The sequence below is a fragment of the Cebidichthys violaceus genome, unplaced genomic scaffold (assembly GCF_023349555.1).
Source record: "Cebidichthys violaceus isolate CVI_PGR_0920_01 unplaced genomic scaffold, fCebVio1.0.p SCAF_29, whole genome shotgun sequence".
In the NCBI taxonomy this organism is placed as follows: domain Eukaryota; kingdom Metazoa; phylum Chordata; class Actinopteri; order Perciformes; family Stichaeidae; genus Cebidichthys; species Cebidichthys violaceus.
The window spans coordinates 324,441-337,032 of NW_027176472.1; the positions used below are offsets into that span (position 1 = coordinate 324,441).

Consider the following 12,592-nt stretch of genomic DNA (forward strand, 5'->3'; position numbering starts at 1 on the left):
ACACTTGTACACAGGAACACTTGTTGTATACTAAGTAATACTAATCTAGACTGAAAAATGCATTGTGTGAGAATGGTACATGTTTAAAACCTTAGCAATACTAATGAATTGGGTTCAAAATGAAATCAATGAGTCAGAGTTGCTTCTGTTTCCTGTACCTGTGCACTGATAAAATGACTTCTCGGAGTAAGTTTCCTGATTGTGAGCGATCGAACGAAGGCTCACGTCCGGCGTGTTGAAGTGCGGCATTTAGCCGGCGTAGGACGGGGTTATCCCTCCTTTAATTGCTCTCTCATCGCAGCGCGTTATCTGCCTCGTGACATGTGCACAAGAGGGCTTATGAAACGCAGAAGAGCCACGTTGGCAGCTAATTATTTGGGTGTAGAGTTTAAAAGACGGGTTGTTGTTGTTGTTGTTTTTTTGAGCACCGAGTGATTTATTTTTGCATTAATTCAGTGTCACATGCTGAGTACTGTATTGTTGTACTGTAATGTGCTCCCCCCCCCCCCCTCCACAGATAATACACGCCATGGTCCTGTCTTCACCCAGGAGCCTAGTGACAGTATTTTCCCCCTGAGCGCTGATGATAAGCAGGTGTTTATTAATTGCAAAGCAAAGGGAAACCCACCTCCGCATTACAGGTAAGTGTTTTTACTGCCCTTTGACTGCCTGGTACGTGACACTACGGTGTTTATGATACCAGGCTGCGTTACTGCGTTACTGTATGGATTTATTTTCCCAAAGATGACGAGGGAATCACACTGTTAGCACGCCTAGGAAACCTCTTTTGCTATTTCTCTACAGGTGGATAATGGATGGGAGTGAAATAAACACGCAGTCAGATCCTAACTACAGCCTTGTGGAGGGGAACCTGTTGATCAATAATCCGCATGTCATCGATCACGGAGGAGTGTATCAGTGCATCGCCACCAACACTTTTGGGACCGTCGTCAGCAGGGAGGCGAAAGTCCAGTTTGCCTGTGAGTAAGAGTCCGATTTTTTTGTATTTACCGTACATTCTGTTCCTGACGTGACGCTTTTTTTTTTTTTTCCCTTAGGTTTGTGAAATTGTGCACGACTTAATAGAATGACAATATTGAAGGAGCGTTATACGGGATGCACAGGAGCAAACGTAAAGATAAAGTGCAGTAAAGTCTCCCCGAGCAGAGAATGTAGTCGCTCTCCCTCCGTGTGTGTGTGTGTGCCGCTATCTGAGTTTCTCCTTCCTTTGTTGACATAGATGGACAGGCCGTGTGTGTCTTTAGTGCATGTTGGTGCATGTGAGTGACTGCAGCACGGCCGATAGCGTCATCCCGACCGATGCTATCGCTGCCGAAGTGCGGCGTCCAGCCTCCAGTCCACCAGGTTACCGCTGTTCGCTCTGTCAGCACTGTTGCCTTAGTTTGCACCATTATCACCGCTATCATCGCTATCACCGTTATCACCATTATCACCGTTATCACCGTTATCACCGGTATCACAGGTATCACCGTTATCACAGGTATCACCATTATCACAGGTATCACCGTTATCACAGGTATCACCGGTATCACCGTTATCACTGTTATCACCGGTATCACCGGTATCACTGTTATCACCGTTATCACTGTTATCACAGGTATCACCGTTATCACCGTTATCACCGTTATCACTGTTATCACAGGTATCACCGTTATCATCTGTATCACCGTTATCACCGGTATCACAGGTATCACCGTTATCACCGGTATCACCGGTATCACCGTTATCATCTGTATCACCGTTATCACCGGTATCACAGGTATCACCGTTATCACCGGTATCACCGTTGCCACTGGTATCATCGGTATCACCGTTATCACCGTTATCACCGTTATCACCGTTATCACCGGTATCACAGGTATCACCGTTATCACCGTTATCACCAGTATCACAGGTATCACCGTTATCACCGGTATCGCCGGTATCACCGGTATCACCGTTAGCTGCAAGCCGACGGCTCAGTTGTTGCAATGTTGAGAGCCATTTATGGGCAATAGAAATGCTCCCAATCTTGTATATAGCACCAGGGGACCCAGATCATTTTACCATCTATGCTTAAAACAATTATCTAAATCAATAATACACACAATTTGTAACCAGGCCGGTAGGTATGATTCTAGGTGTGGCAGTGTTGGTCAGTTCACCACTTTGCTACTTTTTTGCTATGAAATTCATTCACTCCTCTGACGTTTTAGCTAGCATCTACAACAGGAACATTTTCTACTTATCAAATATTTCATGGCAGGATACCCTAAATGTGTCTGATTGAACATTAACATGCTAACGATACACTCCTAATGGGCAAAAATAGTAGTGTTACCCATTAACTGGGTTGTAGATTTATAGATTTGTCTTTTTATTGTATAATGTTTTTTGTTTTTTTTTGTTTAATATCAGATTTTAGTAGTAAGAGTGGTAACAGACTGGCACACTGAGGTTATTCCTTGACTGTGCTGGTTTGGCAAGTATATTTGTTCTGCCGTATTTTCATATTTAACACGCTGCACATCCACACAACAACAAAAAGGTCCCTCTGAGGAGAACTCTCCGGGGGGGGGGGGGTCCTCTGCGTGTAAAGGGCACGGAAGTAGTCATGAATTCCCACGTGTCTTATTGTCAATAGTTTATTCTCTCCGATCCCGCCCTCGTATCACAGAGCGCCATCTCGGATTGAATGTCAATCGCACTAGTCTGAAGGAATGTCTTAATTCTGGGGGATTTTTTTTATCGCATGAGTTCTGATTTGACCACCGCTGATATTTCATGGATCCCTCCTGGGACTCGTCTGGTATTTATGAGACTTTGGGATTGATATGTCCTCCCCCGCTGTTTATTCTCTCACGCCGCATGGCAGCATTTAATTAAAGGCGAAAGTAATCTCTCAAGCTCGATTGGCGAAGGGGCGCTTTGGTGCACCCTCGCCCAGATCTCCGGCTCGTGCTGCGATATTAACGAGCGACTCCTCCTCTGACTTGTAAGCAACGCCAACAGAAGTAATTCTGCCGGCTGAAATGCCCATTTTCCTAGTCGTCACCTTTTTCCTAAAGTCATTCCAGCTGTCAAACACTGACAAGTCGTCTATGTTTTTTTTCTTTTCTTCTCTCATTTCATATTCAACAGTTCTGCAGAACTTCAGCAGGAAGTCAAGGAACACGGTGTCGGTGAGAGAGGGTCAAGCCGTGGTTCTGCTCTGCGGCCCTCCACCCCATTACGGAGGTACGGCGCTAACTCTCCCGCATTGTCTGCCGCGCTCTCGCACTCCTGCTTGCCTCAGCAGTCTTTATTGTTCCTCACTCGGCTGCTTATTATCTCCCTGTAACACTGCCGTGTCTCTTTTGTTTTTTTTCTTTGTTATACCTTCCCACCTTCTCTTTTTGCTGCTCTTCCTCTCCAACTCTGACACACTGTTTTCTCCTTATCTGTCAGACGGTGGGGGGAACTTTTTTTTTTTTTTTTTTTTCATGCTCAGCCACCGCTCTACCCAGACCCATTGCCTTCACATCTATAGTTCACAGCCTTGTACTTCTTAACCTTGAGCTCACTTTTCTAGGCCATATGATCTGTGACCACGCTGTCATCTATAAAGTCTCCAGCGCTCCACTTCCCCCAACTGTCTTTTTACTTGTTTTTTTTTTTTTTTTTTTTCTCATATGTGGGCAGGTTATCTGCGGGGTAATAAAGTCTGCCGGTGGCTGCTGTGGCCCGGGGAAGCGTTTATCCTCGTGGCACAGCTGCGAGTCGGCTCGCGTGTCTGTGCGCTGCTGATTAGCAGACCCTCAAAGTGGTCCGCACTCCTGCAGCCATCCGGTGCCCACCAGCACAATTTCACGCCAGCGTTGCAGCCTTTTCTCCGCTCTCTGTTGCCAGCTGAATCCTACGGCCACGCGGGAATCCACACTTTAACAATTTGCCCTCCAGCCTCCCCTCCCCTCCCCCCTTCCCAAAGCCTCCCCATCTCTTCATTTTGCCTCTTAAACACAGCATTGTCACACATGTGATGGGATTTGCGCTACACGATAATGCTAGCTTCAGGTGTTTCTAAAATTGAAAAATGGTATTTGTTTTTTGTTTTTTTGGGAGGGGAGGGGGGAGGTGTTTGCTGCCACATTATGTCAAAAGCTTCTTTAATGCTTGTTGATTGCGCCACTCGAGGAGCACAGTGATGCACCTTGGCAAAAGAGGGATCATGCGAGCAATCAATAGGTAAGTGGTCTAAAAAGGAGCCGTGCCGAGAGTTAAACTCTGTCAGAGGACATGAGATTATGTGCCTGCAAGTCCTCTGTTGCTGTGAGACTGCTAGCTCTTAAACAGACCCAGTCTCTGATAGTTCCTAATCATGAAAGGTCCGTCAGTTTCTGCCCCTGACTTCTCCCCCGTAATGATTTTAATTCACTGTTTTCCCTCAAGGAAGCGTGTGGGACTTTTTACCGTCTGCCCAGTCAAAAGGGCTGACTGCAGAATGCCATGTGTCTGATACAGGAGGGCTGGGCTAATAGCCAAGTTCACTCTGCGGGCCCCTGCAGACATCTCTACCCCTCTCTCTCTCTGTGTGTGTGTGTGTGTGTGTGTGTGTGTGTGTGTGTGTGTGTGTGTTTTACACTGCTAACATTGGCATTCTCATCAGTCCTTTCCATCCTTTATTTTGACATGAATCCTCCTCTTTAATCTGTGCGACAAGAGTTGGAGATCGACAAAATACATACTTGCCTGCAAAATCTATAATACAGAATGCGACAAAGTAATAAAGCACACTTGTGACCTTGTGACCAATTCCATCTATGCTTGAATTTATTGCGATACCATACCAGTTATTATTTTTTTCTTATTGTTGAAGAATCATATGCAAAGACCAAAGCAGATGCGGTTAAACTGGGTATTCAGACCAAAAAACAGCCCCGTGGTCAAAAACAAAAACAAAAACAAAAAAAACCCACATGGGGTGGGTTTGGTGGGGGCGTGCTGTTTCAGGTGAGACAATGAAATGCAATCCAGAAACGCCGGCTTGATTAATAGCTCCATGAGTTTAAAGGCGGATACGATAAAAGCCAAAACACTACAAAGCTGTTTATAATACAAAAAACCCCCACTAAATAACATAATTTATTCTCCTGGGACATAAACAGCAGAATTACATTGTTCACAACAACATATCCACCATGAATGTACCCCTGCGTGTCAACACCCTAACACAGCGGTTCAACTCAAAAGGGTGAGGGGGGCTGCAGTGTTCCACACAGTCTGGCTGAACTCAACCTCGATCCATCTCTCAGTGATTCTCGACTTCCAGATTCCTACTTCCTGTCTTCAAAAAATCACAAATATATCCTTGATTTCTATGAAAACAAAGTCATTTTCAAAAACAGCTGAGCACTGCAGTTTCTCTTTCAAATGGTATTCAAACATAAGTAACTAGTACACTTATAGTGGACTATTTTCACAGAGCAATGATTGACTCACATTCACAAAACATCAGTTGTGAAGAGTGTAACAAAGGAACATGCTTGTCCAGTACAACAGTGTGGCTGAGATATATATATATTAAACACAAATACCGGAAGTAAACAAGTCTCCATTACTCTCTCTAGTCTACAGTGTAACGTTACTGTAGAAGAACCAGAGCACTTGTCGACTGCTCCAGTGGTAGTGGCAAACTCCAACTTGCTAGCTTAGCTAGCTAACGTTAGAGGCTGTGGCTGGTCTTACAGAATAAATGTATTCTAACTGAAATAGAATGTTAATTGTTCTAACAGGGCCACCTAAATGAGTGCAAAGTAAACATTATTCCTCAAACAGAACACGTAGCCTTTAACTGCCGACTCTCAGCCCAATGCGCCGCTGTCGGTCGTCGTAGCGGCTGCTGAATTCGTCTATTTTTTTGATGACTCATCCTTAACTTGTGGGCGGTTGTAGCTAGCAGAGCGATATCAAGGGCCTGAAGTGTGTCTTTAGAAACCTCAACAATTTGTCCAACTCCCTCTTGTAATTAAAACCCACACATTCTGTTTAACTAAAGAACCTCTAAGTGCCATTTTACAGTTCATTGATGCTTTTTGTGGGATTGTTGACAAAAATATAAAATATCCCCAGCCTTATTCTGTGATGTCATCTCATATCTATTATGTTTCTGGCAGAGAACTAAAATATCTCATCATTTATTTGTGAAGAGATCCCTTCCCATGCAGGTTCTAATGTCATTTTAGGAATGTCACAGGAAGGTGCATCTGTTCCTCTATTCACCTTTTTTTTTTTTTTTTTTTTTCAGAGATCAAATATTCATGGGTTTTCAACGGCCAGCGGAGCTTCCTGCAACAGGACGCCCGCCGTTTTATCTCTCAGAAGACGGGCAACTTGTACATAGCCAAAGTCGAAGCCTCGGATGCGGGGAACTACACGTGTGTGGTGAGAAACATGATGACCAACGCCACAGTGTTCAGCTCTCCAACCCCCGTGGTGGTGCGGAGAGACGGTAAGCACCCTCAGTTCGCCTCCGTTGCCTCCTGGTTATCTTGGGCACTGAACTGACGCGCTGTCGGACGGGGGAGGAGGAGGAGGAGGGGGGGGGGGGGGCAAACCGGAGAGATAAATCGCTTGTCTTGAGCGTGACACTGTTTTTGCTTTTGTTTTTCCACACCATCCCAAAGCCTCTGAACTGTACAGGGGTTGTGTATCCCAGGAAGCCCCGTCTATCTGCATGCATGAAGGCACATATTTACATAACCAGAAATGTATCGTGCGCACACACACACACACACACACACACACACACACACACACACACACAGATACAGCGAGGAGCTTGCCACACATACTAAACCCCCATCAGGACCATTTATGTGTACCACTTCAGATTCGAGCTGAAGCAAGATATGTAATCCAAAGTCATCCATCCGCTGAGCCACACGCTGGTGTGTACGGCGAGCTTCGCTCCCCCGCCAGTGTCACCACGGCTCTTACATCCAATATGAATTACAGGGAACTGCGTGTCCGGGGTTTTTTTGTGTGTGTTTGGACTGATGTGATCCTCTTTTATCCTTCACGCAGCAGTGATGGGTGAATACGAGCCAAAGATCGAGGTTCAGTTTCCCGACGCCCTCCGAGTCTCTAAAGGATCGTCGGTGAAGCTGGAATGCTTCGCCTTGGGAAAGTAAGTGTCGGAAAGGAACCGCGCTCACGTCGCATTGTCAAATTCATGAAGTGTCCGGAGATCCTTTACCTCAGCAGAGACAGGCCTTCCGGTCAGTGTGAGCGGGAAGCATGTGGCCAGCGTAACCTTTCTGTGTGTGTGTGTGTGTGTGTGTGTGTGTGTGTGCCCTCTGCAGCCCCGTGCCTTCCATCTCTTGGAGAAGAGCGGATGGAAACCCACTCCCTGGCAAGATTAAAATCAACCACTCCAGCGGGGTTCTGGAAATCCCATACTTTCGCCCGGAGGACGCCGGTGTGTACGAGTGTGTGGCCGCGAACACCAGAGGACGAAATGTCGCCAGAGGGCAACTCATATTCCACAGTAAGAGCCGTGTATACCTTTTGCTTGGATCTTTTTTTTGGGGGGGGGGGGGGGGGGGGGGGCTTTTTCTTTTTTTTTTTCTCCGTACTGAACATTTCTTTTAACCAGAGGCTTGAGGTAGAAAATGAGATTACTCATACATCAGGATAGGATCTACCGCGTCCATAGAATCAAAAGGAGCCGGCTGTCAAACCGCAACCGTCTTCTATAGGCAGACGGATCAGTGAGAGTCTCCGCTGGTCCCGTTAATGAGGAACTGGAGAGTGTGAGGAATTTTATGTATATTGAGTGTCTATGAGGGGGGGGGGGGGGAGGATACGTGCTGGCTGGGTGAGGTGTCTGCCCAGAACAATTGGTTATCAGCCAAGGGGGGAGCTTATCGGATTTCAGCCAATCATTGAGCTGATCGATGGTTGTGAGGCGAGAACTTTTCAGAGACTTTGGAGGGTCAAGAGGACTGTGAATCTGGGCTCATCTTCAGACCTCCTCCTGATCCATGGGGCAGACATAGAGTCTGTCGCGTGGCCCGGCCGGGTCCTCACTTTCATGAAATGAATATGTTTGTTTTGTTATTAATAGTGTTTGTAACTGTTTTGCTTCTGTCGTTATTAAAATATCTTTTGATTTGATTTTAACTGCTTTGCTGAGGAAAGACGCAGCAGTGGGAGACATGCGGCCTTCCTTTGTCCAAGAGAGTTGAGACCCTAACAAAACGGGTCGATATCATATCCGTCTGTACATTTTTTGGTTTAACATATATTTTGCATACCAGCTGTTTTGATTCTAAGGTTTTTTTTGACGTGAGCAGCGCCAAACGCGAAGGCGTAAGTGGCTGTTTGACACAAAGCGCGAGTGATGCGCGCCACGTGTTGCACATTTCAGGCAAAAAATGCAATTCAAGGTGCTTTACATAATCCATTGAAAAGGAGATAAGCCACGACATGAACCAACAAATTCAAAAGATAGAAATCCAATTAGAAAAATGTAAAAAATCAAAATCAAATTAAAAAGATCAAGAAATGCAAGGTTGAAAAATAATTCAGGCCGAAGGTTCAGTCAGAGGCAGAGGAGAACATAAAACAGAACCTGGAATTAGAAGAAGTGTTTAAAGTCGGACCAAATCTTTTGTTCCACGTCTGCGGTGCAAAGTAGGCGACTGTGGCTCAGTGGAGAGCAGGGGGCCGTCCTCCAATCAGAGAGACGGCGATCCGATCCCCCGGCTTCGGCTCCGCCAGTCGCATGTCGACGTGTCCTTAAGCGAGACGCTTAACCCCAGAATTGCTCCCGCAGCCGATAAAAGCGTCTGCTGAATGACTGTAATAAGTATCTAAATGCTGCTTCTCCACGTTTAACTGGGATTCATGCAGAGAGGCAGAGAGGGACAGTCGGAGAAGTGTGGAGGTCCCGAACAAGTGAGCGATCAACAGACGAGCAACAGCGATTCAAACTCTGTTTCATGACGGAGGAAGTGGACTCAGCGGTCGCTTTCTGAAGGAGCTGAGTCGTTACAAAAGTCCTGGAGCTTAAAGCTTCACCCCCCCCCCCCCCCCCTCCGAATCTCACTATGATAGTATGCAAACGTGATTATCGATTCAAAGTTTCTCTCTCAGTCCGTCATTATACCGAGATTGATTTTCGCTGTATTTATTTGGATCCCCACCAGCTGTTACCGGGGCGACGGCTCCTCTTCCTGGGGGGGTCGATAGAAAAATAATTACCCACAATTCCAATGTGTTTGTTTCATTCAAAAGAAGGTATATTACATAGGCAATCACTGCAATACGACTAACATTACATACATGTGCGTATACAAAGTGAATAGGATAAAACAAAGTGTAGTACTAGTATAGTGAAGTCTATACTACCAAGTGTAGAAGTACAATAGAAAGCAATACACTTTCCTACTATTCTCATGGATTTGAAACCCCTTTATCTCGTCAGAACATCCTTACAGCTATGACTTCATTAGAGGTCTCCTCAGCTGTCCTTTTAAAGGGAACCCTCTCAGGCAATACCTGATAAATGATGAAAATAAATAAGGAATGGAGCCGTATTCATAAAGCTTCTTCCAGCTTTGATGAAGTCTGCCATTGGATGACGTGCTCGCTTTCCCTCCTTCAGGATAATTTGTCCAAAAAGTTGTAATATTCTTCGATTTCTAGTCAATTGTCGTGGTGGAGAGAGCGCTGCTTTTATAGGACTGTTTGTATAGGATGATTGTTATCAGCCCACAACACGTTAATGTATGACAGCCCATAATAAGACCATGTGTTTCTATGTGTGCCCCACAAACTGTACATAAACAGATATCTGGAGGCAATCGTGGAACCCATCGGCTATCGCCTGACGCCGTTTTAGCTTTTTATTAAACTCTATGAACAAACATCTGCATGTAGACTTTGTCTCTCAACTCCAACGCCATTCTGTCCTCTCAAGTTGCTAATTGGACTGTAAACACACGGCAGAGGAAGTCTTGGCCCGAAACTTCGTCACACCGTTAGCCGGTGGGTTCTGAGATTCTGCCTCACTGAATCCGACTAAACGTTGTGCCCTCTGGCTTTATTTACACATTTAGACTTCTTCATGATCGGACCTTGAATGCGGAGACATGCAAAGGGCAGAGGGAGTTACTTGTAGTTGATTGTGCATTCGGGTTTTGGATTGGGAAATCAGGCACTTCTGAAGGGTAATAAACCGAAGGAAATGAGAGTATTGAAAAGATGAGGTCGTGGTGGGAAAGAGAGAGCAGACAGGAAGAGAGCGCTCTCTTTCTCTCAGCTTTCTCACCTCTGACTGCAGGTGTTGTGTAAACTGTATTTTTATACGAGCAATATATTCTTTTCTCTTTTTTTGTTTTTTGACCCCAGGCCAACGAATCAAGGAATTTTTCAATTTCATGAGTAACAGAATTAGTTGGGTTTTTTTCCCTCTCTGGTGGAGTTGAACTGCAACACAAATAGATGACATTCTGACATCCTGTTGCTTTATTTTGTTACAATATTCGCAGCATAATACATTTCCACTCTTGGTGATCCCCAATCCGTGAACTGCACCTACTGCACAATGCGCCTGCAGGCCCAGTCCCGTGCGCTGACTGCGTAATGAGCCGCTGCCCCAGTGAAAGCAGGAGCTAAATACGCGCAGATTGCGAGAGCAAATTGGATGAAAACGCGTAGTGCAAATACGCCGTGTTTCAGATCTATAAATCAGACCCGAAAACCTCTTCGGCAGTCAAAATAAGACGGCAATTTACTCCACATTTAGAGCAAGCTAGCTCGAAATGCTTCAAATGGTTGTTGGGAAAATAAATGCAATCATGCAATCCAGTTATTTAGCTGCACAGTGCATTAATATACCATTATAACGATCATTATACTCATCTGTTCCTTCTGCAATTTAAATTTTTGACATTTATTGTCAATAAATGTATGACATTCGTCTGTATTTCCCACAGACGCCGAACATCTGCACTGGGTCCAGACACTGAAAGATGCTCACATGGCCATCGACGCTAATCTGCAGTGGGAGTGCAAAGCCATGGGTAAACCTCGGCCCACGTACAAATGGCTGAAGAACGGCCAGCCGCTAGCAGCGGAGGTAAGACGCCGCGAGTCAAGCTGAGGTTTGACATTTGTTAGAAAATGTGAGAACCTCATTGTGATGTCTCTCACACACACACACACACACACACAAAGAAAAATCAATTCTCTCAAAAATAATACTCTTTTTAGAGGCAATTCAGAAACAAATCTTAGCTGAAAACCTCGAAGGCAAAGGATGATCCAACAGCTTGCACTCGTCTCGCAAAAGAAAAAAAAAAAAAAAAATGGATGTAAATCGGTAAAAGATGTCGCCGAACATTAACCAGCTGGCCTGATTTTGCAGGGCAGGATCCACGTGGAAGCGGGTCGACTGACCATTTCCAGGATCAGTCTGTTGGACTCCGGGATGTATCAGTGCGTGGCGGAGAGCGAACACGGAGCCGTGTATGCCAGCGCCGAGCTCAAGGTTGTAGGTAAGCAGTTTGCTCGCCCTGTATTATTTACAACGCACTGAACCAGAGGCAAGGCAGATATACACTGCCTGTACATCGTGCTGTCAGTTGAATGAAAACGCTTCCTATCTGAAATAAATAAATGATAAGAGACAGAACCAGCTCCCCGCCGAGCCACAACCCCCCCCCCTCCTCTCTTTCATTTCCATAATTCTCTCACACAGTAAGCCAGCGTGGCGGCCCAAAAAAAAAAAAAAAAAAATTTGCCGTAATTGCTTGTGATGCGCTTGACATTTCTGCTGATGCGCGGCGGCTGTTTTTGCGCCCGAGAAACAAACGGGACCCTTAACGCCGGGTTTGCTCCCTCAGCCTCACCGCCGGACTTCACCCGGCGGCCCGTGAAGAAGTCCACCGTGATCCAGAGGGGGGGCGAGGTGGTCTTGGAGTGCCGCCCCCACGCCTCCCCGAGGGCCACCGTCTCCTGGTGGAGAGGGGGCGAACTCCTGAAGGACAGCGAGAGGTAGGGTACCGTACGCTCACGCTTCCTCGTGGCATCTGCTAAAGGGTTTTTTTGCTCACGTGGTCCTTTTTTTTTTTTTCATTTCTAGCGCTCATTGTAATTTATGCCTCTGCTCAAGGGGACTCAGGGGGAAGTCAGCGTTGCATAACGCAGCCCTGTTCGGTCCCAGGAAAGAGATAGACACCTTATTCCTCACATAGAAAAAGATGTTGGTTTTCTGTTGACAGTAGTAGTTGTTTTTTTTGTTTTTTTTACCAGATCTAAGAATGAGGCCATGACCTTCTACTCCATCAGTTTTTTTTTTCTGAGGCACAAGATAAAGAGTGCAATTTGAAATTCCTTTTTGAAACTTCAAAGTGTCCCACAGCTTCAGAGCTCTTCAAGGCAGTCAAAGTGCTGGATGTAGAACCGAGACCCTGAAGAGACGCTCTCTCTCTCTCTCGCTCTCTCTCTCTCTCTCTCTCTCTCTCTCTCTCTCTCTCTCTCTCTCTCTCTGTGTGTGGAACAACTGAGGAAAAGAACTCATTGCATCCTTGAGCAAAAACTCCACCCC

The 12,592-nt window shown here is 45.8% G+C and overlaps 1 protein-coding gene across 3 annotated transcripts in view; it reads left to right on the forward strand.

Annotated features, from left to right (window-relative positions):
- LOC137880608 (contactin-4) overlaps window positions 1–12,592 on the forward strand; it is a 94,387-nt gene that overhangs the window by 51,960 nt on the left and 29,835 nt on the right. For 2 of the 3 annotated variants that reach the window (XM_068722047.1, XM_068722046.1), the window contains 9 exons: window positions 518–641; window positions 805–980; window positions 3,142–3,237; window positions 6,284–6,487; window positions 7,063–7,165; window positions 7,341–7,525; window positions 10,980–11,122; window positions 11,411–11,540; window positions 11,889–12,039. In XM_068722047.1, the coding sequence (XP_068578148.1) occupies window positions 518–641; window positions 805–980; window positions 3,142–3,237; window positions 6,284–6,487; window positions 7,063–7,165; window positions 7,341–7,525; window positions 10,980–11,122; window positions 11,411–11,540; window positions 11,889–12,039 (1,312 nt within the window). The remainder of the gene's footprint in view (window positions 1–517; window positions 642–804; window positions 981–3,141; window positions 3,238–6,283; window positions 6,488–7,062; window positions 7,166–7,340; window positions 7,526–10,979; window positions 11,123–11,410; window positions 11,541–11,888; window positions 12,040–12,592) is intronic. The other variant, XM_068722048.1, reaches the window with a different exon arrangement.